Raw genomic sequence first — 26,662 nt, 5'->3', positions numbered from 1 at the left:
CAGCCTCTGGAGACCAATAGCCATAGCCGACTTTGTCCCTTTACGGAGGTCTGTCAAAGGGGTGGCTATCATGGCAAAGGTTAGGGATAAACCGGACGTAATAGCCCACGATGCCCAAGAATGTTATGACCTGTTTCTTTGAGAGGGGTTCTGGCCAACTCTGAATCGCGTCAACTTTATTTATTTGGGGCTTTATTTCTCCTCTGCCTACAACATAGCCTAAGTATTTGGCTTCTTCCATGCCCATTGCACGTTTCTTCGGGTTTATGGAAAACCCCGCCTTCCGTAGAGCATCAAGTCCATCACCTGGACTTTGCTCAGATGGCTTCTCTGGAAGGTAGCCGGGGCTCCTTGCAACCCAAACAGCATCCTTGTGTACTGGAAACAACTTTCTGGCGTTGAGAGGCCGTATTCTCCTTGGCATTTTGGGACATGGGTGTTTGCCAATATCCTTTTGTGAGGTCAAGGGTGGTAATGTATCTGGGCGGCCCCAACCTTTCCATCAGTTCATCTACCCTGGGCATTGGGTAGGTGTCAAACTTCGAGACCTCGTGGAGCTTCCTATAGTCATTGCAAAACTGCCATTCTCCATCTGGTTTCGGTACTAAGACTATGGGACTGGACCAGCCACTCTTGGACTCTTCAATGACTCCCAGACTCCGAATCCGCTTCACCTCTTTCGAGATCACTTCTCGGCGGGCTTCAGGAATTCGATATGGCTTCATGTTTACTCGGACATGAGGCTCTGTAAGGACCTCATGCTCTATGATCTGAGCACACCCCGGCAGATCAAAGAACAGGGTCCTGATCCACTGTAGCACCTCTTGGCACTGTTGATTTTGGGCATGTGACAGCGCCTCTGCCACCTTGACCTCTTCCACGTCAGCTTCAGACTTCGCCACCAAACATGGAGCTTCCACGGGCTCTTTAACTCGCCACGGTTTAAATCAGGTAGACGTGGTACATCTGGTAGGGCTTCCTTCTCCCTGGTTGGTGGACTTTATAGTTGACATTGCCAACCTTTTCCACTACTTCATAGGGACCCTGCCACGTAGCCAGGAATTTGCTCTCCACCGTAGGTATATAGCAGCTATAGTGGATTTTAAAACTTAACTTTAACCATCAAGAATAAAAGATTGGCAATCCTCAATACAAAACTGACAATAAACATAACAAATAAATTAAAAACTGAAAAAGTTGCCCATGTCCCTCTGTAGGATCAAAACCTGACACTAGTCAAAGAGTGGCTCAGGCATCAATAAATATCTATATATAGCACGTTTAACAAGACCAGACAAAAAAGGTCCAGAAACAAATATGTATATTAGGGCAGATGAAGAAAAGTAAAGGTCTCACCAAATTCGTTGGTCTCGGGGCCCCTCCAAAAGATCGTCATCTACAAAAGCCCATAACGTTGAGTCCAAGGGGTCCACTGTCCCTGTCAGTCCCTAATAACTTGACTGACCCTTCAGACCCCAAAACTTCCGCCCTTACAAGGGCAGTCCACAGCTGACCCTTTAACTGGACAGCGTTGAACTGACCCTATGCGCCTCCCGACGCGTTTCGTCAAAAATCTTGAGTCATCAGGGGATTGGCACAAATAACTGTAGAACACAGGGCTTGACACCCTCTATCTGGGTTGTAATTTAGGCAATGGCAAGCACCACAGGGAATGCCATCCATTTAAAGCATGTCTAGATTAGGGAGTGCAGACACCTGTGAAATGGTGTCCCACCCCTTTGTTATGTAGATATGTCAAGTGAACCAATCAAGAACATTCTCACCTCAACTGGTCTAGTGAGAATTGTCAGACCACATCATACCTCCTACACACCTGTGCCCTTACCAATGAGTAGAGGGCCCGCCCCTCTAAAAGCTTTGCCCGTATACCTCATGTTTGCGGACCACCAATTAATTCTGGGGTATATACGCCATTACCAGCCTTCTGGAGCGCAAGATGCGCTTCACAATCAGCCTCCTCCACTTCCAAGGGAGCCGCAGACATCATTTCAGGTGCGGACGCATGTCACTTCTGGTGCGCTGGAATGCAAAGTGCGTTCCAAGGGGATTGTGCGCATCACCATCTTGCACACATAACTTCCAGTGTGCTGGAATGCAGATTGCGTTCCAAGGGAGATATGCGTATCACTATAAGCGCCCACACATACCACTTCCGGGGCGCTGGAATGCAGGATGCGCTTCAAGATGCATCATTATAAACACCCTCACTCCTAAACACACTATGCGCTCCACAATGCCTCAACAGCAAGAGCCCATAACAACCCCAGGCACATTTAATAGAGGTACATTGCGCAATACGTCAGGGTGGTGTTTTATAAGTTATTAAAGCAAACTCCGGTAGAGATGTTCATAGGATAGATGTCCTATAGTGATAGTTCACTTGCAAAAAGTAAGGATAAAAGACAAACAAAAATGACGCATATAGGTTGGGTTAAAAACTGTAGGCAAAGAGCATAGTTTATATGAAGCAACTGTATGTCAGCTGCTCATTCAAACCCCGCGGAAACACGGTTTTCAACACAAAAATCCACTTTGTCTCCTTTTGCAGTAATAGGTCCCAATCACCCCCTCGCCGGGGTTTTGCCACTTTTTTGATGCCCCTAAATTTGATAATATTTTTTATCGCCACCATGGAGTCCGTTGACATGTCTGGAAATAGGGGTGTCTCTATTATGTTCTATGTCACCCAGGTGCTCACCAATCCTACTCCTCAATTCACTTTTGGTCTTACCTATGTATTCAAGACCACATTGGCATACATCTCTATAAATAACTCCCTGCGTTCGGCAGTTAATGAAGTCCCTGATGGTAAATTCTCTGCCGACATTGGTGCCTCTAAAAAGACTTTGATGTTCTCAATAGAAGGGCAATTTATACAGTTGCCACGCCTAAAACAGCCTTTGAGGTAAGATTTCAACCAAGACTCACTCCGTGGTGCTAGATAGTGACTCCGCACCAATCAGTCACGCAACGAACGTCCTCACCTGTAGGTGATGTGAGGATAGCCCCCCAAAAAATGAGCAATATCCCCATCCATCTCCAAGATAGGCCAGTACTTTTGAAAAATTTGTTTCACTTCAGCTGCCCCATTACTAAATGTGGTAATAAATCTCACCACATTTTCAGTGTCAGTTTGCGTCTTTGGGGTTAGGAGGTCCGTTCGATTTCTGGATCTGCTGGTATTAAATGCATTACAGAGGACCTTTTCAGGATATCTTCTGTCCAGAAACCTCCTCCCCAAATCATCCGCCTGTTCTTTAAACACTATTGTTGGAGCAGTTTCTACGTATTCATAAGTACTGCCCTCTAGGGATGCCCTTCTTTAGAGGGGGGTCAGATGAATACTCTCCCAACGTAATAACGCATTTGTTGCAGTGGGCTTTCTATAGGTGCAAGTTTTAAGGTGACCTCCTTCCTTCCGTTTTTTTAATTTAAGATGTCAAGAAATGGTAGACATGTGGGACTTGATTCGCTTGTGAATTTCAAACCAATAGGATGGACATTCAGATCTTTAACAAATGTCAAAAAATCTTCAATGGACCCCTTACATATAACGAATATGTCATCAATTCACATATCCACCATCATCTCAACATTACGGGGGCCCTCCTCACCAAAGACCATTACTTCCTCCCACCAGCCCAGGAGCAAGTTAGCATACGAGGGGGCACAGGGGCTCCCCATCGCTGTGCCCCTGAGCTGGTGGAAGTACTTCTGGTCAAAAATGAAAAAAATTCCTTGTGAGGCAAAACCAAAGGGCTCTCAGAAGGAAGTCAGTATGAGCCTGGCATTGTATGCTTCTTGTAGAGAGATAATGTTTAACTGCAGTGAGGGCCATAGTGTGGGGAATTGAAGAATAGAGGGCCTCAACATCTATGCTGGCCAAAATGGTCTCAGGGCCCACTGTTATACCATCCAGCTTAAGGAGCAAATCAGTAGTGTCTCTAGTATAGGATTGGAGAGAGACTACGAAGGGACTCAAAATTTGATCGATGTAAATACCCAAATTCTGACATAGACTGCCTACCCCCGACACAAAAGGCCTACCCCTTGAGTGGGTTTATGCCCTTGTGCACTTTAGGCAGGCAATAAAATGTTGCTAAGATCGGATTTTGGGGTAACATATATTAAAATTCATTTTTATCGATCAATTTCATGCTGAGACCCTCCTCCAGAAGACTTGTGAGCTCTTCATGAAATTCTGCCATCGGATTACCTTGTAGAACCCGATAACAGTCCCCATCCTGCAATATTTTCTGACACATAAGGCCAGAACCACCACATTGCCACCCTTATCTGAGGGCTTGATGACAATGCGGTGGTCCTGTTCAAGGCTTCTGATTGCCTGTACTTCCGCTCTACTACAATTGAATTTAGCCAGGTGTTTCTTATGTCCCAAATTTTCTAAGTCTTTTGACACCATATTAACAAATACATCAATTGATGAGACATATAAACAATATTTACGTAACCTCCAAGATTTTAAAGATAATAAAGCATCCTACGTTTCAGCGCCCCGGAAATGGTATTTGTGGGCGCTTATAGTGATGCGCATACCTCCCTTGGAACGCAACCTGCGTTCCAGCACACCGGAAGTTACATGTGCAAGATGGTGATGCGCACAATCCACTTGGAATGCAATTTGCGTTCCAGCGTATCAGAAGTGACATGAGGACGCAACGGAAATGATGTCCGCGGCTCCCTCGGAAGTGGAGGAGGCTGATTGTGAAGCGCATCTTGTGCTCCAGAAGGCCGGTAATGGCGTATATACCCCAGAATTAATTGGTGGTACGCAAGCATGAGGTATACGGGCAAACGTTTTAGAGGGCCGGGCCCTCTATTCATTGGTAAGGGCACAGGTGTGTAGGAGGTATGATGTGGTCTGACAATTCTCACTAGACCAGTTGAGGTGAGAATGTTCTTGATTGGTTCACTTGACATATCTACATAACAAAGGGGTGGGACACCATTTCACAGGTGTCTGCACTCCCTAATCTAGACATGCTTTAAATGGATGGTAGTCCCTGTGGTGCTTGCCATTGCCTAAATTACAACCCAGATAGAGGGTGTCAAGCCCTGTGTTCTACAGTTATTTGTGCCAATCCCCTGATGACTCAAGATTTTTGAAGAAACGCATCGGGAGGCACATAGGGTCAGTTCAAGGCTGTCCAGTTAAAAGGGTCAGCTGTGGACTGCCCTTGTAAGGGCGGAAGTTTTGGGGTCTGAAGGGTCAGTCAAGTTATTAGGGACTGACAGGGACAGTGGACCCCTTGGACTCAACGTTATGGGCTTTTGTGGATGAGGATCTTTTGGCGGGGCCCCGAGACCAACGAATTTGGTGAGACCTTTCCTTTTCTTCATCTGCCCTAATATACATATTTGTTTCTGGACCTTTTTTGTCTGGTCTTGTTAAACGTGCTATATATATGTATTTACTGATGCCTTCGCCACTCTTTGACTAGTGTCAGGTTATGATCCTACACAGGGACATGGGCAACTTTTTCAGTTTTTAATTTATTTGTTATGTTTATTGTCAATTTTGTATTGAGGATTGCCAATCGTTTATTCTTGATAGTAAAAGTTAAGTTTTAAAATCCACTATAGCTGCTATATATGGTTTTGCATTGTGGACCTGGCAGGAGAAGCAATCCATGCACATTGCTTTCCCCCAATTTTCGCTATAATTATTCCACCGTAGGTACCAGCACCAGTACCCGATCCTGAGGGTTGAAGTGTCTCACCCTCGTCGACCTATTGTACACCCTTGACTGTGCCTCTTGTGCTTTGAGGAGGTGTTCTTTCACAATGGGCATCACCTCTGCAATACTCTCTTGCATCTGGGCCACAAGTTCAATTACACTCCTTTAAGGTCTAGACTCCACCTCCCAGGTCTCCTTTACTACGTCCAGGAGTCTGCGGGGGTGTCGGCCATATAACAGCTCAAAAGGGGAGAATCCAGTAGAGGTCTGTTGGACTTCTCTGATGGAGAACAGAAGGTACAGCAGCAGACAGTCAAAGTCTCGGCCGTCCTTCTCTATGACCTTCTTCAACATGGCCTTCAAGATTTTATTAAACCTCTCCGCCAAGCCATCTGTCTGTGGCTGGTAGACTGAGGTCCTGAGTTGTGTGATTTGCAGGGTCTTGCACAACTCCCTCATCACCTTTAACATAAATGGAGTCCCTTGGTCCATTAGGAACTCTTTAGGAAAGATATGGCCCAACACCCGGGATATATACTTGGATGAGGAGTTTCTTAGGGGTACGGCATCCGGATACAGTGTAGCTCAGTGCAGTAACACCAGGATATACTGATGTCCTCTGGCGGACTTGACCAGGGGCCCCACTAGATCCATGGTGATGCGATCAAATGGGACCTTAATGATAGGAAGTGGCACTAAAGGGCTACGGAAGTGAGCCACCAGGGAGGTCCGCTGACAGGTGGGACAGGACCTACAATAATTCACAATCTCTCAGTGACACATGGGCCAGTAGAAACTCTAGAGGATCCTTTCCTGGGTTTTTTCTACCCCCAGATGACTACCTAAGACATGTGCATGGGCCATATCTAACACCCTGCGCCTGTACGGCCTTGGCACTAGTAACTGCTCTATTACCTCTCCTCTGAGGTTGGTGACCCGATATAGTAACTCCCCATTTACGGCAAAGTACAGCTGTCGGATGTCAGCCCCCAGCTCTTGAGCAACACCATTCAGAACAGTAACAATATCAAACGCCCCTTTTAGAGTCTCTGAGCTGGGCGGTTACAAAGTTTCCCCCGGACACCTACAGCTGTGGGATTTTGGCCCCCGGTGATGCTGCCTCATCCTCATCCCAACAAGCACACAAAAAGGAAACCCGTAGGCTGCGGTCTGCGTTGAGGTTTCTTTAGGAGCGACCCAGCTTCCTTCCTTTCTCCCACAAGTCCCAAAACAAGGCAAAGTTCTGCCCTATTATAATAAGGTGCAATAGGTCCTTGACTACACCCACCTCATGGGACTCGGCACCACAGTTTGTGTCTATGACCACTTGGGCCACAGGGTAGTCCGAAGCGTCCCCATGGATACAACGGATGCCGACCTTTTTCTCCGGAATCAGCCAATGAGGAATTGTGGCCCTCACTAGGGTTACCAAACTCCCCGAGTCCAACAGAGCAGTCATTTGCACTCCATTCACTGACACAGGGCATGCCTGCGGTCCCTCGCCTGGTTGAGGAACGCCACTGCAGGCATGATATGCAAAGTACGAGCAGTACCGTCCTGCGCTGCAATCCATTGGCTCGTTAGCCACCCGTTGCCCTGTAACCATGTGACCTGGGTTGTGACACTTCTAACAAATTACATTATCTTACAGGGCCTTTGGCAGCAACCGAGATACCTCCAGGGCTCTAGGACGCCTCCCAGATGTGGCTCTAGTGCCCCTCTTTTGGGTGTCTGCTCCCCCTTTGGAATCCCAGTATGGAGATGCTACAACCCCTTGCTTCCCCAAGGAACTCTCTACCGCCTGGTACCTTTCAACCAACCTCACCAGGTCATCAGCATTACGGGGTTCTCTTTGGGTCACCCAGGATTGCACGGACCTCGGAAGGGAGTGTATGAACCTGTCCATGACAACTTTCTCCACAGTGCTGGGGAGGAAGATTCAGGTTGCAACCACTTTTGGACCAGGCATAGGAGGTCAAACATTTGGGACCGGGGAGGTTTGTCATTGCAATAGGCCCAGTGGTGCACCCGTTGTGCCCTGACAGAGTCACTCCCAAGCACGCCAAAATTTCCATTTTCAATTTGGCGTACTCCTTTGCATCCTGCAAGGCCAGGTCATAATAGGCCTTCTGCGGCTCCCCTGTTAAATATGGCGCCAGAACCTCCGCCCACTGCTCCGCAATTTCTCCGGTTGTGCCACCCTTTCAAATGCAGTCAGGAACGCCTCTACGGCATCCCCCGGGGGCATCTTTTGTAAGGCTCTTTTTACAGTCTTCCTGACTTGTGAGTCATCACCTGGACTTGGGGGTGGGGCGGTTGCCCTGCCACAGATCACCTCAGCTAGGAGCTCCATCTGCTGCTTGGGCTGCTGCCACTGCTGTTGTTGATGCTGCTGGAGATTAGCCTGCACTAGTTGCTTTATCAGCTCATCCATGCTGCCGGACGTCCTTAGCTGGCTGGCAACCTTCACCCAGGACATATACAGTTTCCTGTAGCAATTACACTGCCCCCTTGGGATTTGTGCATGCGCTTCTAGCACCAATTGTAGGGTTTGGTACTCACTCAGCTGCGTTTGAGGTAGGCACAGGAAGCGGTTTAATAAAAAGGCTCAGGCAGGTTTATTCAGACTTCATAAACCGCTCAGCATAAGCAACCAAAAAGACAGCCTTTTCTGGCACAGAGTGAAAACAGAAAATATACAGTCCATACAATATGATGAGTTTGTGCGCTCAGGTCAGTGTCCTTCAGCTAAACACACAGGAGGTCGGCACACCTCCAGCCACAGACACTGAATGAGACACTTGGTCTCTCTTTTATTTACAAAATCAAGTCCTGGGGTGGGGATATGTGAGCAGCCATTCCCACCCATCTCTTACAACTGCTCGTAAAACCAGCCCTGATAGGCCCTATTAACCCTCTCAGTACTATATGTGCTGGAGCATGCTTTCTCGGGTTTACATCACTGAAGCTACCAACCTTGGTGATACACATCTCCCCTCAAGGACCTGTCTGGTGGCCATCTTACAATACATACACACACAAATACACATATATACAGTACAGACCAAAAGTTTGGACACACCTTCTCATTTAAAGATTTTTCTGCATTTTCATGACTTTGAAAATTGTACATTCACACTGAAGGCATCAAAACTATGAATTAACACATGTGGAATTATATGCTTAACAAAAAAGTGTGAAACAACTGAAAATATGTCTTATATTCTAGGTTCTTCAAAGTAGCCACCTTTTGCTTTGATGACTGCTTTGCACACTCTTGGCATTCTCTTGATGAGCTTCAAGAGGTAGTCACCGGAAATGGTCTTCCAACAATCTTGAAGGAGTTCCCAGAGATGCTTAGCACTTGTTGGCCCTTTTGCCTTCACTCTGCGGTCCAGCTCACCCCAAACCATCTCGATTGAGTTCAGGTCTGGTGACTGTGGAGGCCAGGTCATCTGGCGTAGCACCCAATCACTCTCCTTCTTGGTCAAATAGCCCTTACACAGCCTGGAGGTGTGTCTGGGGTCATTGTCCTGTTGAAAAATAAATGATGGTCCAACTAAACGCAAACCGGATGGAATAGCGTGCCGCTGCAAGATGCTGTGGTAGCCATGCTGGTTCAGTATGCCTTCAATTTTGAATAAATCCCCAACAGTGTCACCAGCAAAACACCCCCACACCATCACACCTCCTCTTCCATGCTTCACGGTGGGAACCAGGCATGTAGAGTCCATCCGTTCACCTTTTCTGCGTCGCACAAAGACACGGTGGTTGGAACCAAAGATCTCAAATTTGGACTCATCAGACCAAAGCACAGATTTCCACTGGTCTAATGTCCATTCCTTGTGTTCTTTAGCCCAAACAAGTCTCTTCTGCTTGTTGCCTGTCCTTAGCAGTGGTTTCCTAGCAGCTATTTTACCATGAAGGCCTGCTGCACAAAGTCTCCTCTTAACAGTTGTTGTAGAGATGTGTCTGCTGCTAGAACTCTGTGTGGCATTGACCTGGTCTCTAATCTGAGCTGCTGTTAACCTGCGATTTCTGAGGCTGGTGACTCGGATAAACTTATCCTCAGAAGCAGAGGTGACTCTTGGTCTTCCTTTCCTGGGGCGGTCCTCATGTGAGCCAGTTTCTTTGTAGCACTTGATGGTTTTTGCAGCTGCATTTGGGGACACATTCTAAGTTTGCCCAATTTTTCGGACTGACTGACCTTCATTTCTTAAAGTAATGATGGCCACTCGTTTTTCTTTACTTAGCTGCTTTTTTCTTGCCATAATACAAATTCTAACAGTCTATTCAGTAGGACTATTAGCTGTGTATCCACCAGACCTCTGCACAACACAACTGATGGTCCCAACCCCATTTATAAGGCAAGAAATCCCACTTATTAAACCTGACAGGGCACATCTGTGACGTGAAAACCATTTCCGGTGACTACCTCTGGAAGCTCATCAAGAGAATGCCAAGAGTGTGCAAAGCAGTCATCAAAGCAAAAGGTGGCTACTTTGAAGAACCTAGAATATAAGACATATTTTCAGTTGTTTCACACTTTTTTGTTAAGTATATAATTCCACATGTGTTAATTAATAGTTTTGATGCCTTCAGTGTGAATGTACAATTTTCAAAGTCATGAAAATGCAGAAAAATCTTTAAATGAGAAGGTGTGTCCAAACTTTTGGTCTGTACTGTATATTTTTTTATTTTTTTCTCCCATCGATTATCAACCTCTATTAGTATTAGCCAAGGTCACTCATCCTAGTATAAAGTTAAAATATGGAACTCAAAAGCTTCCATCTTTCATGTCTCAAAAGGAATGTGATTACTAAATTCTCTTCTGCACAAATCCATTTTGTGCTGAGCATTCAGACAACAATGAATCTGTATCAGTAAAAATGGAGCTCCAACCACATGTATGGATTAAGAAAGGCTGTTTAAAGGGTTGCTGTCAACTCGTGTCTTCAGTAGCACACAGCTTCCAGACTCTACTTCCTTGTTGCACTCCCCGTTGAGTGACAGTTCTGGTTTCAGTAGCTTTGTCCTACTGCTGAATTTTGTCCTGCTACCGTGACACATTAACAGTCTGTCAATGCTTGTTCTTAAGTCTGCACTGTTATCACTATTATTGCATTCAGAAATAATGAGGCTTTTTAACAAGTAAAGGGCACAAGTGAGCAATGAATATGAAAAATGCTTATCAGTCTTGCAGGACTGATAACAGCAGCCCTGTAAGGAGCTGACAAGGAGAGGGAGGTGAGCAGCAGTCTAGCTTATGTAAATAAATCAATGGGCTGGAGAGAGCCGACTGGTATCTCAGGAGTTAACTCCTCAGCCTGGAATGTAGCTACTGCACATACTCAGCCAGACTCTGGTGGTTGATCTCACTGGTAGCAAACTGTACATTGTGTACAATAAAAACTTTCATTGAAGAATAACAGAAGGTAGAAAAAGCAAGTCAAATGCAATTTTGCTTATTTTCATGCGGTCTAACCATACCAATTTCATTATATTATTATTATTATATTATTATGTATTATAGAGCCATTTATTCTATAGTTCTTTACATGTGAAAAGGGATATATATAATAAAAAACAAGTACAATAATGTTAAACAATACAAGTCGCCTACTGGTACAGGAGGAGAGGGGACCGTGACCTACACATTCTACAAGGAATGGGTTACTGCAGGTTGTAGGCTTGTCGGAAGAGGTAGGTCTTCAGGTTTTGAAGGTTTACATGGTAGGCGAGAGTCTGATAGGTTTGGATAGAGAGTTCCAGAGTTGGTGGGGATACACGAGAGAAATCTTGTATGAGATTGTGGGAAGAGGAGATAAGAGGGGAATAGAGAAGGAGATCTTGTGAGAATTGGAGGTTGTGTGCAGGTAAGTACCGGGAGACTAGGTCACAGAAGTATGGAGGAGACCGGTTGTCGATGGCTTTGTATGCCATGGTTAGGATTTTGAACTGGAGTCTCTGGGCAATGGGAAGCCAGTGAAGGGTGAGGCCGGGAAATAGAGGGGGACAGGTGGATTAGTTGGGCAGCAGAGTTTAGGATAGATTGGAGGGGTGCAAGAGTGTTAGAAGGGAGGCCACAGAGCAGGAGGTTGCAGTAGTCGAGGCGGGAAATGATGAGGGTATGCACTAGTGTTTTTGCAGATTCTTGATTAAGGAATGGACAGATTCGGGAAATATTTTTGAGTTGGAGTTGGCAGGAAGTGGAAAGGGCTCAGTTATGTGATTTGAAGGAGAGATCAGAGTCCAGGTTACCCCGAGGCAGTGAGCTTGCGGGACTGGGGAGAGTGAGCAACCATTTACTTTAATGGATAGGTCCATTGGGGCAGTTGAGTGAGATGGGGGAAAGATGATGAATTCTGCTTTGTCCATGTTAAGTTCTATAAATCTAGCAGAGAAGAAGGATGATATAGCGGACAGACATTGTGGGATTCTGATTGGTAAGGAGGTGATATCAGGTCCAGAGAGGTAGATCCGGTTGTCATCAGCATAGAGGTGATACTGAAAGCCAGGGGACTGTAAGAGCTGTACCAAGCTGAAGGTGGAAATGGAGAAGAGCAGGGGCCCTAGAACTGAGCCTTTTAGGGACACCAACAGATAGGGGTCGAGATGAGGAGAGAATTGAAGGTGTTGAATAGTTGTTTAGGGCCGAGAGACAGGGAGGATGAGAGAGATTTAAAGTAAGTTTGTTTTGCTGCAGTGAGTGTGGACTTGAGAGTAGTGAGGGACTGTTTGAATGTGATGAAGTGCTCACTGGAGTGGGATCTTTTCCATCTCCGCTCAGCAACCCTGGAAACTGCATCAGTTCTTTAGTCAGGTTGGTGTGTTAGGGTTTCCTGTTGATTGTGCGAGCTTTGGTATGTGTTATGTGTGAGGGGGGAAACCAATGCGAGAGCTGCAGTTGTTGTGTTGTTATATAGGGTGTCAGCAGCATCTGCATTGTGTAAGGAACTTATGTTTGCAAGGGGGAGAAGCGATTCAGAGAGTGAGTGTAGATCAAGGTATTTAATATTTCTGTGAGGGTGTGCAAGTTTGTGGAGTGGGGATTGTGCATCTGGAGAAGAGAGGAAAGAGAATGTAAGTAGGTTGTGATCGGATAGAGGGAGAGGTGAATTAGAGAGGTTAGATAAGGAACATAGGCGGGTGAAGATGAGGTCCAGTGTGTGGCCCTCTTTGTGAGTGGCTGCAGAAGGAGGAAGTGAGAGATAGAAGCTTAGAAACAGCTGAGCGGGAAGTGTCAATGGGGATGCTGAAGTCACCCATGATGATAGTGGAGATGTCGGCGGAAAGGAAATGAAGTAGCCAGGTGGCGAAGTGGTCAAAGAAGGTGGTGGCTGACCCTGGGGGGCCAAAAATGACAGCCAGTTGGTGGGGGAGTAGATGCGCACAGAGTGTACTTCAAAAGAAGGGAGAGTAACGGAGGGCGGCAGTGGAATTTGAGTGAAGGAGCAGTTATCTGACAGGAGAAAACCAACTCCTCCATCTTGCTTGCTGCTGGGGCGGGCGTGTGAGAAAGATAGAATCCATAATAAGAAAGTGCAGCTGGTGAGGCTGTGTCAGAGGGAGTGAGCCAGGTTTCGGTGATGCCGAGGAAGGCAAGTGTGTCAGTAATGAAAAGATCATGGATGTAGGAAAGTTTGTTGCGGACAGAGCGAGTGTTCCTTAGGGCTCCTGTTAGAGGGACAGGTGAAGTGGGGGTTGGGGGCAGATGGGTATAAGGTTAGAGAGGTTGCGGAAATGTGTGATAGATCGTGGATGAGAAGTAGAAGTGATTGTGGAGAATGTGCTGAGGGGGACCAAGATTTTGGGAGCTATGCTGGCAGTGAGGAGGAGCAGAGAAAGTATTAATAGGTGGAAGCCGGGAAGACATGAGGTGGCTGTCTGCGTTTGGAGACACAGGATTGTATGTTGAGGAACAGTTTTGAAAAGGAGGTGAGATGGAGGGGGAGGATGGAGGGAGAGATAACCAGTTCATTACTAAGTGAAGGGCTTAGGGGAGGTTAGTAGGAAGTGAAGGACTATAGGAATGAGAGTGAAAACAGAAACATTGTTTACTGTGACTATGTATCCAGTTACCTTCAGCTCCCTTCTGGTTCAATTCTGGTGCATTTCATAGCTACACACTTATATGCTGCACTGGTATGGTGCACAGACAGACTGACATCTTGCAGACGTATTGTTCACAATATATTTGCTAAGAAATGCATTCAGCTGTGAAACATAGGCAAGTAGCATATGCTCATCTTTATCTGATCATTAGGATTGAGTCAGATGCAGGATATTCAAAGACAGAGTGAACAAGGAGGTCATAAATGAAAGTGGGGGTAGAGCAGTGATTAGTTGAAAAACATACTAAGTGGATGCAAGCAGCAGAGGTAGGGAAAATCAAAGCATGGGAAAGCTGAGTGACATACAAAACCTATCATCACAGCAATGGCTTCAGATTTAGGGAGGGAGGTTCTCCAGGGAAAACGGACAGCACCCACAGTGAACTGTGCCTCCAAGTACTAACATTAGAATAATCCTTCAAGGATCAACGGTCAGTTCAAATATGAGAGAACGACAGGATTTTTTGTTCTTCCATGATCAAACTACTTTTATTTCCAAAATATATACTGCACACTCTAAGCATCTTATCCTACTTACAGCTGCACTAGTGACCGCCTAAGCACCAATATTCCCACATATGAAAGTCCTGGTGATCAGTTACAATATGGACAGTGGTTCTTTAGGTGGCACAGCTCATAAATAGTGCAATTGCACAGGTTATCTGTTATACTTGAAACTCAATTTTAATTTATGTACTGTATGAAAAAAAAAAGAAACAGGAAAAAGTTCCTCTGTAAACCGACAATACCAAAAGGGTTTATATCTAAAAACAGTAAGGTAAGAAAAGTTTGTTATGTACATCTATGCCTTTTTTTAAAAATAAAACAACAACAAAAATACTACTTACTGCTTCTGCACCTTCCAACATGGCCAATATAAAGAAAACATATCTTTGCCCAAACTCAAGAGCTTTGTTTTCAAATCCTTCATGAATTTTCTGGTCACCAAGCGTAAACTCATGAGGCAGAGACTGGAAGCGTGCAGCAATGTATGGCTTGGGGAACTCCACATGTCTTAGATGACGCAAACTTCGACGATGCAACTTGGTAATACTGTGAACTAGCTGTAACACAAATGAACAGTTACAGAGAGAGCAGAATCTTTTTGTGAGAACGGGGCAACCCTTCTTAACTATGGAAGATTTCTATTGACTTGACCCTAAATCAGTGAGGGATGTGTGACCCTTACCACCCTTAATGGTATACATTTATATAAAGCTAAATTCTAATATACTAATTTTCATATATGAGGGTTGGCATAGGGAGATGTCACTGCATAATTACAGCAGTCCATTTTATACCAGGACAATCCAGATTTATTGGATATACTGAGTGCATCTGAAAATATTTCACCAGGTGTCTACATACCTCAAAGGGCATGTGGACTTATCTTTTGTGGTTAACATAATATTCCATTTGCTCATAGAGCTACTTTATCTTTCTTAGTCTGTAGATGAGAGCAACCTTTTCTACTTTGCCATCTCTACATAAGCTGCTTACAAAACAGTACAACAGCTGGCGGCTGTGCATCTGGTAGAAATCGCTTCACTCACCTCTTCTAAATCCATTTCTTCTGGACTTCCCCATGGATTAAGAAACTGTCCACGTGATTTCTTCAGAGGCACTACCACAATATAGTAACTCCTACAAAATCGAAAAGATTACCTGTAGTATGCCTTTGAGAGCTAAAAACAACTTCAATCAACAGTTTTGGAAAATATAAAACTACCTTTAATTTGCAGCTGAAATAAGTTCTAATATTTATTTGCATTATTTCATAGTATATTTTAAGCAGCACACAGAGATATTTACTCATTCATTGTCATTTAGAGATTCAGAAACAAGGAATCCATGTGGGAAAAACACGACTATTTTTGGTGCAAAAAAAAAACCTCCTACAACTTCAATGGAGAGGGACAGTGGCGTAACTTGAAGCTTGTGAGTCTCAATTCAAAATTTCCAACATGGCCCTTAACCATCATAGGTTTCACAAAGCAGGTTTGAAGAGGTGTTTTTAAAGGGGTTGTCCACTACTCGGACAACCCCATCACATTCCTCATGTTTGGCTCCGTTAAAATAAAAGCATCTATACTCGCTTACCTTGCCGGCACTGTTCCAGCGGTGTCGGTACTCACATTCCCAGTGCTCCCATGCGGTTGTTACATCACATGAGCCCTGCGCTCAATCAGCGCTAGTGTCACTGTGCCCGCTTTCAGACAAATCGAACTTCAAAAGGAAGTCAGAGGGCAGCCGTAGCTCTTGACTACCTGTTGACGTTCAATACGTCCGAAAGTGGGGACAGTGACAACAGCGCTGAATGAGAGCAGGGCTCGTGTGATGTAACAACCGCATGGGAGCACCGGGAATGTGAGCACAGACACCGCTGAAACGGCGTCAGCAATGGAGGCTAATACAGGTGTTTTTTTAATGGGGCCAAACAAGAGGAATGAGAAGGGGTTGTCAAATAGTGGACAACCCCTTTAAGAGTTTTGGAATAGTTTTTTTCCAGCCTTTTGATTGGAAATTGGCTAGTTGGAGCAGGTTCCATCAGGACCCACATCAAAGAACAGACATGCACTTTTAACAGGCTTTTTTACTACCACTTCAGGAAAAGACACTCATAACATATGAAAAATGCTTATATAAACAACAAAGTGGTTTTACGATAGAAATTAATCGGAAATAGTTCTGAATTGGACCCATTTAAAGAAAAAAACTCAGAAGAGCTCTGTGTGAATATAGCTTTAGGCTGTCCTAAAGCCATAAAATGAACTATGCACCTACTACAGCTAATTTTTTATGCAAGAAAACTGGTGTAAGTCTGTTAATAAATTTAACCCTTAAAGAAGTTGTCCACTACTTTTACAATGATGCCCTATCCATAGGATAGGGCATCAATGTATGATCAGCCGGGGTCCCGAACGCGGCACCCTCGCCGATCAATGCAAAAGTAGTGGACAACCCCTTTAAATCACATTACTGGAGCACATAATTGTCTACAAAGTCTTTGTACAAAATTGTCTATGCACAGATAACTTACAATAGATGTGTGCTTGGTGTTATTTATTTGTGTGCACCGAAACTCAAATTGGGAAGGCTTTACCATACAGTGTAAGGCTGTGTGCCCACTATACGTTTTTCAAGCGTTTTTGCTGCGGAATTTCCGCAGCGAAAGTGCTTAAAAAACGCTTGGTAATCCGTGCCCCATGGTCCCCAATGATGATCCGCATGTGCTGTGCACATGCTGCGGATTATCATTGAGGAAAAATACGCAGCGTAATTGCCGCCATTGACTTGCATTGAATCGCATAATATGAGTATGAACACATTTGCACAAGCAGATATCACACGGTTCAATGTGCGGATGGTACCTGGGTTTGGAGAAGAGGAGACTCTCCTCCAGACTCTGGTACCATAGAACCTGTTAAAAAAAGAATTTAAAATAAAAAATAAAGATTATACTTACCTTCCGATGGCCCCCGGTATTTTCTCCCCTCTGTCTGGTCTGTTGTATGGGTCGCGGTGGTGTGAAGGACCTGCCATGACGTAATTTAGTCATGTGACAGGTCACGTGACCGCCGACGTCGGAAGGCAAGTATAATCTTTATTTTTTACCATTGTTATTCTTCTTTTTTAACTATTACTTGGTCACACTATATAAATCCATGCCGTTTGCATGGATTTATATAGTGTGAACAAGTTGTCAAGCACTTTTCCAAGTGATGCTAAAATCGATTGGAAAAGCGCTTGATAACCCGCATGCGGAAATGCATGCAAAAACGCTTGACAAACGCTTCTACCTGGCGGGAAAACCGCATGTAAAAAACGCATGCGTTTTTCCTGCCAGGGAGATGCGGAAAAAATATGCAGCCTTTCTGCATCGTGGGCACTTAGCCCAAGCATATACATATGGAGAAACCAGACATTACATATACCATAAAGAAAAAAGTTTTGAGACACACCGCTAAATTTAGGTTTTTAATGCAGGCCAATTGCCAGAGGTGTATAAAATCAAGCAATTAGCCATTCAGTCTGCCTACATTTGTCAACCCTTTAAAACGGGTTATCCACCTTTGTGGACAATTTTTTCTCACTTAATCGCATGCAATTGGGGCTAAAAATCATTTTTGCATATAGGTTTCAGGACAAGTTTTGCACCGTTTGCCTTCTGAACCCTCTGTGATCAGACCTTTCCATTAGCCTCCTCCAATAGAAAAGCAGCTTTCTCATGTGAGGTTTTCAATTGGCCAAGGCTGATCATCTGGTCATGTGCTTCTCCAGAAGCAGCCATTGTATCGACAGGACAGGTTTTCTCGTGACATATTATACTTCATGATAGTGGTTATATATGTTCGATATGACTTTTATCAGGAAGTTAGAAGGGTTAAAAGTTGATCAGTGACTTTTAATTTTTCCAACAAAATTTACAAAACCTTTTTTTAGGGACCACATCACATTTGAAGTGACTTTGAGGGGCCACTATGACAGAAAATATCCAAAAGTGACAACATTCTAAAAACTGCACCCCTCAAAGTCCTAAAAACCACACTCAAGAGGTTTATTAATTCTTCAGGTGCTTCACAGAAGTGAATGCAATGTGGAAGGAAAAAATGAACATTTTACTTTTTTTTTCTTCTTCATAAAAATATTACTTTAGCCCCATTTTTTTTTATTTTCACAAGGATAACAGGAGAAAATGGACCCCAAACTTTTTTGTGCAATTTCTCCTGAGTACGAAGATACCCCATTTGTGGGGGAAAACTACTGTTTGGGCGCACAGCAGGGCTTCGAAGGGAAGCAACACCGTTTGACTTTTTGAATGCAAAAATGGCTGTAATCGAGAGCGGAAGCCATGTCAAATTTGGAGAGCCCCTGATGTGCCTCAACGGTGGAAACATCCTCCACAAGTGACCCCATTTTGGAAACTAGACCCCTCAAGGAACTTATCTAGATGTGTGGTGAGCACCTTGAACCCCCAGGTGCTTCACAGAAGTTTATAACCTATAGCGGTGAAAATAAAAAAAAAAAATCAAATTTTTCACAACAAAAAATATTTTTTTAGCCCCAAATATTTAATTTTCGCAAGGGAGAAAATGCACAGTACAATTTGCTGTGCAATATCTCCTGAGTATGCCTTTAGGGGGTTAAAGTGCCAGGAGCAGTGCAGACACTGCTCCTGGCAGTGAGAGACAGGTGTTGGCTATGATGTTAGCTGAACACCCAGCGGCACTTGCCCTCGCACAGAGTCTGTGTGCGCAAAATTCATCCAAGGTCAGGAAATTATTCTCTTCCATGACATATGGGATATGTCCAAGGATGGGAAGGGGTTAACAACCCTTTGTGAGAGACAAATTGGGAGTTCTGAATGATACCATTCAATTTACCAGATTATGTATTGAAAAACAGGAAAACAAAATTGTATGTGAAATGGTTAAAAAAAATGCAATTCTGACATTGTTTTTTGCATTTTGCTTTTATGTTATTCATTGTGTGGTTAAAATTATTCGGCAACCTAAGTTTCCAGGTCAGTAAAATTAAGGCGGCGCCAAAGTTAAGTAGTTTTTTTTGAGATTTTTGTGATTACAAAATTTCAAGACTTTATGAAACAACTGTGGTTTGTGTCGCCATTTTCTGAGACTCAACTTTTTAAAAATTTTCTGTCATTGGAACTGTGAGAGTATTTGTTTTTTCTTACGGAGCTGGCGTTTTCATTGACATTATTTTGGGGTGAATACGATGTAATCGCTTTTTATTGTATGTTTTGTGGAAATTGTAATTACCAAAAAGCTTTTTATCTTTTTCTATTTCAGCGCTTACCATATGGGATTAAATATTTTTATATGTTACTGGTTCAGCCAATTATGAACCCATATTAAATCTATGATTTTTTTAAACATTACTATTTTTGATTAGGGAGCACATAAGCTGGGCTTCACAAAATTTTGAGTGTGGTACTGTAATAGGATGCCTGTGCCACCATTACACCAACTGAGTGGTATCATTAAAAAGAGAAAGCATCTAGGAACCATTTTAACTCAGTCATTAAAGCCCCCGTCTCACATAGCGAGATCGCTAGCGAGATCGCTGCTGTGTCACGGTTTTGGTGACTCACCAGCGACCTCACCAGCGATGTCGCTATGTGTGACACTTTGCAACGATCAGGCCCCTGCTGTGAGGTCGCTGATCGCTGCAAAGTGTCCTGGACCATTTTTTGGTCGTTGCTCTCCCGCTGGTCAGCACACATCGCTGTGTGTGACCAGCAGGAGCAGCGATCAGGCTCGTAACTATGGTAAACATCGGGTTACTAGGGGCACGCGCGCACTTAGTAACCCGCTGTTTACCATGGATACCACTCTGCTACGGTGCGCGGGAGGTTACCGTTCACCTTAGCAGAGTCGTATCCATGATAAACATCGGGTTACTAAGTGCGCGTATGCCCCTAGTAACCCGATGTTTATCATGGATACGACTCTGCTAAGGTGAACGGTAACCTCCCGCGCACAGTAGCAGAGTGGTATCCATGGTAAACAGCGGGTTACTAGGGGCACACGCGCACTTAGTAACCCGATGTTTACCATAGTTACCAGCCTGCTCCTGCTTAAGCAGCAGGCTGGTAACGGGAGCAGGACATCGTGGAACGATTCTTTCCACGATATCGCTGCTCCCCTGATCGCTGGTGAGCCTGCCTGTTTGACAGCTCACCAGCGATGTATTAGCGATGCAGCAACGATCCCTGACAGGTCTTATCGTTGTCGGGATCGCTGCTGCATCGCTTAGTGTGACGGGGCCTTAAGTGGCAGACCATTGTTCTAAACCTCTGACATTCACATCAGCACAAAAACTTTGCACCAGGCGTTTCATGACATGGCCGAGCAGCTGCATGCAAGCCTTACATTACCAAGCACAATGCCAAATGTCAGATGGTGTAAAGCCCACCACTATTCTCTGGAGCAAAGGAAATATATTCTGTGGTGGGAAGACTCATGCTTTTCTATCTGATGGATATATTTGGGATTGCAAATGTCAGGAGATCGTTATTCGCCTGACTGAACTGCCTACTGTACATTTTTTTGGAGGTGGGATAACACTGGAGCTATTTTTCAGAGGTTGGCAGAGACCCCTTATTTTCAGTGAAGGGAAATCTTAATTCTTCAAAATATTTTTGACAGATGTATGCTTCCAACTTTATGGGAACAGTTTGGGAAGGCTCTTTTCTGTTCCAGCTACTCTGTGCCACCATCCACAAAACAAGGTCCGTAAAGGTATGGTTAGGTGAGCTTGGTGTGGAAGATCTTCACTGGCCGAAAAGAGCCCCAAGATTCTGAGCCAGGCTACAGAGCAAGGTCCATAAAAGGTATGGTTAGGTGAGCTTGGTGTGGAAGATCTTCAGTGGCCGAAAAGAGCCCCGAGATTCTGAGCCAGGCTACAGAGCAAGGTCCATAAAAGGTATGGTTAGGTGAGCTTGGTGTGGAAGATCTTCAGTGGCCGAAAAGAGCCCCGAGATTCTGAGCCAGGCTACAGAGCAAGGTCCATAAAAGGTATGGTTAGGTGAGCTTGGTGTGTAAGGTCTTCACTGATTGCACAGAGCCCTGCAATTCCAAGGCAGGAGACAAAGCAAGGTCCATAAAGGTATGGTTAGGTGAGCTTGGCGTATAAGGCCTTCACAGAGCCCTGAAATTCTGAGTCAGGCCACAAAGTAAGGTCCATAAAGGTATGGTTAGTTGAGCTTGGTGTAAAAGACCTTAACTGGCCGCACAGAGCCTTGAGATTCTGAGTCAGGCCTTTTCATCAAACATCAGTGTCTGACATCACAAATGCTCTTCTGGGTGAATGGGCGAAAAAATCCCACGGACACCTCCAAAATCTTGTAGAAAGCCTTCCAGAACTGTGTAACTTCTTTTAGCTGCAAATTGGTGACCAACTCCATATTAATGCCTATGGATTTAGCTGCTGTAGGTGTCATGTGTAGGTGTCCCAATACTTTTGTCCTTACATATAGTGTATTTACACCAAATACAATATATATAAATTGATTGACATGCCATTGTACTGTATCTACTTAAGTATACAGTACAGTCCAAAAGTTTGGACACACCATCTCATTTAAAGATTTTTCTGTATTTTCATGAATATGAAAATTGTACATTCACACTGAAGGCATCAAAGCTATGAATTAACACATGTGGAATTATATACTTAGCAAAAAAGTGTGAAATAACTGAAAATATGTCTTATATTCTAGGTTCTTCAAAGTAGCCACCTTTTGCTTTGATGACTGCTTTGCACACTCTTGGCATTCTCTTGATGAGCTTCAAGAGGTAGTCACCGGAAATGGTCTTCCAACAGTCTTGAAGGAGTTCCCAGAGATGCTTAGCACTTGTTGGCCCTTTTGCCTTCACTCTGCGGTCCAGCTCACCCCAAACCATCTCGATTGGGTTCAGGTCTGGTGACTGTGGAGGCCAGGTCATCTAGCGTAGCACCCCATCACTCTCCTTCTTGGTCAAATAGCCCTTACACAGCCTGGAGGTGTGTTTGGGGTCACTGTCCTGTTGAAAAATAAATGATGGTCCAACTTTTTTCTTGCCATAATACAAAATTCTAACAGTCTATTCAGTAGGACTATCAGCTGTGTATCCACCAGACTTCTGCACAACACAACTGATGGTCCCAACCCCATTTATAAGGCAAGAAATCCCACTTATTAAACCTGACAGGGCACACCTGTGAAGTGAAAACCATTTCCGGTGACTACCTCTTGAAGCTCATCAAGAGAATGCCAAGAGTGTGCAAAGCAGTCATCAAAGCAAAAGGTGGCTACTTTGAAGAACCTAGAATATAAGACATATTTTCAGTTGTTTCACACGTTTTTGTTAAGTATATAATTCCTCATGTGTTAATTCATAGTTTTGATGCCTTCAGTGTGAATGTACAATTTTCATAGTCATGAATATACAGAAAAAGCTTTAAATGAGAAGGTGTGTCCAAACTTTTGGTCTGTACTGTATATATATACAGAAACCTCAACAATGTATGTACTTTTATTCAGTACTGTTAACTAGTTTTTTTTATTTATCAAATTTCATCCAATTACATTATAACAAAAGTTTCAATTCTGTCAAGTGTCAAAATAATTATCGAAATGTTTACCTGACTGACTCTGTAGTCCCAGCATTTGGCAAACTTATTGTTATGCGACCATCTGAATCTGTCTTCCAATTTATTAAAGGTTTCATACCCAACATGTTAGGTGCAGTGTAAACAGCAACATTTTGCTGAAGGCCACTCATAGTGTATCCACGACTTGTAAGAATAAAATTGTAATAGGTCTTCGGTTTCAGGTTGGTAATTAATTTCTTTGTAGTCCTTCCATCAACTTCCACTGTCTGCATGTTATATTGGATCTTAGGGAAAGACAGACATAGCATTAATTAGAAAGAGTAATAAAAACTCTTTTATTCAAATGGTTAATATGAGCTTAGTATGAAATGAATATATGCCCAATTGCCTGAATTCTATCAGTTCTATCTGAGAGTTTAATAGATTAGCTGAAAGCGGTTGCTCACTTAAAAAACATGCTTAGCTGTGAAATAAAAACACATACTCCACAGAATACTGTTATCTTACTGATAGAAGTTGTTAACTGGTGAAAGACTTCTGATGATGCCCTTTGAAGAGATCTTTGTATACTAACCCTCTTGTTCCCTTCCTTTAGCCCCTCCCATCCCACCCCCTTTTCATTTTATTCTTTTTCCCCTAATTCCTAACACTTTCTGCCCGCTTAGGTTTTTTTTTCTCTATTGTTATAATATCTTTTAGAATTGATGTAATTATATTGACAAGCAAAATCCTTATCTAAGGACGCACATAATCCTTTACGTTACTCAAATATATTCCATGGCTAACATTGCTGATAGTTCCTACCCTGAGCCTAAGGCTATGTGCACACAATGCAGAAATGCTCTGGATTTTTCCTGAGCGTTTCTGCATCTCCCTGGCAGAAAAAACACATGCGGATTGTACATGTTTTCCCGCCATGTAGAAGAGTTTGTCAAGCGTTCTTCACATGCATTTCCGCATGTGGGTTATCAAGCGCTTTTCCAATCGATTTTAGCATCACTTGGAAAGTGCTTGACAACTTGTTCACACTATATAAATCCATGCAACCGGCATGAATCTATATAGTGTGACCCCAGAGAATGGTAAAAAGTAAATATTATACTTGACTTCTGAAGGTCCTAGGTGTCCTTGTCCTGGCATGCCGGCAGCTCGCGCAGACTAAAATGACCTGCCATGACGTCATTTAGTCATGTGATGGGTCACGCGACCGTCGACGTCACATGACTAAATGACGTCACCGCAGGTCCTTTTAGTCTACCGCGAGCTGCCGGCAAGCCAGGACAAGGACACCGGGGGCCATCAGAAGGTAAGTATAATATTTATTTTATTATTTTTTTTACAGGTACTATGCTACCCGGGTCTGGAGGAGAGTCTCCTTTTCTCCAGACCCAGGTACCATGCACACATTGAAACACATGGATTTCGCATGTACAGATGCAGTGATGCGAAATCCATGCGTTCCAATGCAAGTCAAGGGCGGCAAAAATGCTGCGCTTCCGCAAAATAATTGGTAGTGCTGCGGATTTTTCTGCAATGATAATCCGCAGCGGAAATTTCCACAGCATGTGCACAGCACATGCGGATTATCATTGGGGAATATGGCAGACCTTCTACCAAGCATTTTTTAAGCGTTTCTGCAGCGGAAATGCCGCTGCAGAAACTCTTAAAAAACACAGTGGGCACACAGCCTAAGACTCAGCTAATTTTATTATTATTAATTATTATAGAGCCATTTATTCCATGGCGCTTTACATGTGAAAAACGGGCATACATACATGAACTATTACAAAGATCTTTAACAAAACAAGACGACTACTGGTACAGGAGGAGCGAGGACCCTGCCCGCGAGGGCTCACAATCTACAAGGGATAGGTGAGGATACAGTAGGTGAGGGTAGAGCTGGTCATGCAGCAGTATGGTGGAGCAATGGTTACTACAGGTTGAAGGCTTGTCGGAAGAGGTGAGTCTTCAGGTTCCTTTTGAAGGTTTCCATGGTAGGCGAGAGTCTGATGTGTTGGGGTAGAGAGTTCCAGAGTAGGGGGGAGATGCACGGGAGAAATCTTGTATGTTGTATGTGATTGTGGGAAGAGGAGATAAGAGGGGAATAGAGAAGGAGATCTTGTGAGGATCGGAGGTTGCGTGAGGGTATGTACCGGGAGACTAGGTCAGCGATATAAGGAGGAGACAGGTTGTGGATGGCTTTGTATGCCAGGGTTAGGGTTTTGAACTGGATTCTCTGGGCAACGGGGAGCCAGTGAAGGGATTGACAGAGGGGAGAGGCCGGGGAATAGCGTGGGGACAGGTGGATTAGTTGGCAGCAGAGTTTAGGATAGATTTGAGGGGTGGGAGAGTGTTGGAGGTGAGGCCACAGAGCAGGAGGTTGCAATAGTCGAAACAGAAGATGAGGGCGTGCACTATTGTTTTTGCCGTTTTGTGGTTGAGGAATGTGCGGATCCGGGAGATATTTTTGAGTTGGAGTCGGCAGGAAGTAGAAAGAGCTTGGATATGTGGTTTGAAGGAGAGATCAGAGTCCAAGGTTACCCCAAGGCAGCGAGCTTAAGGGACTGGGGAGAGTGGACAGCCAAAGATGTTGATAGATAGGTCAGGTGGGGGGGGGTGAATGAGATGGTGGAAAGACAATGAATTCTGTTTTATCCATGTTAAGTTTTAGAAATCTGTCAGAGAAGAAGGATGAGATAGCGGACAGACATTGTGGGATTTTGGTTAGTAGGGAGGAGATATTGGATCCAGAGAGGTAGATCTGTGTGTCGTCCGCATAGAGGTGGTACTGAAAGCCATGAGACTCTATGAGTTGTCCTAGGCCAAAGGTGTAGATGGAGAAGAGCTAGGACTGAACCTTGGGGGACACCGACAGATAGGGGGCAAGATGAGGAGGTGATGTGTGAGTGGGAGACACTGAATGTCCTGTCTGATAAGTATGAGGAGATCCAAGATAGGGCCAAGTCTTTGATGCCAAGATATGAGAGAATCTGTAGTAAGAGGGAATGGTCCACTGTGTCAAAGGCATATGACAGGTCTAGGAGGAGGAGGACAGAGTAGTGTTGCTTGGATTTGGTGGTTAGCAGGTCGTTGGTGACTTTAGTCAGGGCAGACTCAGTAGAATGGTGTGGTTGGTGGCCATATTGGAGGCGGTCAAAGAGAGCAGATAGAGAGCTGGGAAGACAGTTCAGAATTGACGTTTTGTTCCAGTAGTTTTGAGGCGTAAGGGAGAAGTGATATGGGGCGATAGCTAGTCAGAGAGGATGGGTCAAGGGAGGGCTTTTTCAGGATGGGTGTGATCGAGGCATGTTTGCAGCATGAAGGGAAGACACCAGTTGTTAGGGACAGGTTGAAAAGGTGGGCAAGGGTTGGGATGAAGACTGTGGTAAGGTTGGGGATGAGATGGGAAGGGATTGGGTCAAGTTCACAGGTGGTGAGGTGTGATTTGGAGAGTAAAGAGGAAAATTGGTCTTCCGTAATGGTGGATAAGCTGGTTTTGGAGGAGGAGGATTGAGTGAGGAGGGGGCTGGGGGGACTTTAGGCAAAAGCTTTGTCTGATGATGTCAATCTTCTGCTTGAAGAATGAGGCAAAGTCTTCAGGTGAGATGAGAGGAGAGGGGGGAGGCGCTGGGGGACGTAGGAGAGAATTGAAGGTGTTGAATAATTGTTTAGGGTTGTGAGACAGGGAGGATATGGGAGATGAGAAGTATG

The 26,662-nt window shown here is 44.4% G+C and overlaps 1 protein-coding gene across 1 annotated transcript in view; it reads right to left on the bottom strand.

The window, feature by feature from the left end:
- Window positions 1-26,662, bottom strand: part of PTPRS (protein tyrosine phosphatase receptor type S) — a 600,332-nt gene that overhangs the window by 136,301 nt on the left and 437,369 nt on the right. Inside the window, exons 17-19 of the mRNA XM_073652674.1 lie at window positions 22,982-23,235; window positions 15,388-15,478; window positions 14,683-14,898 (exon numbers count right to left, since the gene is read on the bottom strand). Coding sequence (XP_073508775.1) covers window positions 14,683-14,898; window positions 15,388-15,478; window positions 22,982-23,235 — 561 coding nt within the window. The remainder of the gene's footprint in view (window positions 1-14,682; window positions 14,899-15,387; window positions 15,479-22,981; window positions 23,236-26,662) is intronic.

The sequence above is a fragment of the Phyllobates terribilis genome, unplaced genomic scaffold (genome assembly GCF_046119375.1).
Source record: "Phyllobates terribilis strain yellow unplaced genomic scaffold, ASM4611937v1 Scaffold_1__5_contigs__length_1240528914, whole genome shotgun sequence".
NCBI lineage: Eukaryota > Metazoa > Chordata > Amphibia > Anura > Dendrobatidae > Phyllobates > Phyllobates terribilis.
The sequence above is the reverse complement of the archived record's forward strand: the minus strand, read 5'-3'. Positions and strand labels throughout refer to the sequence as shown.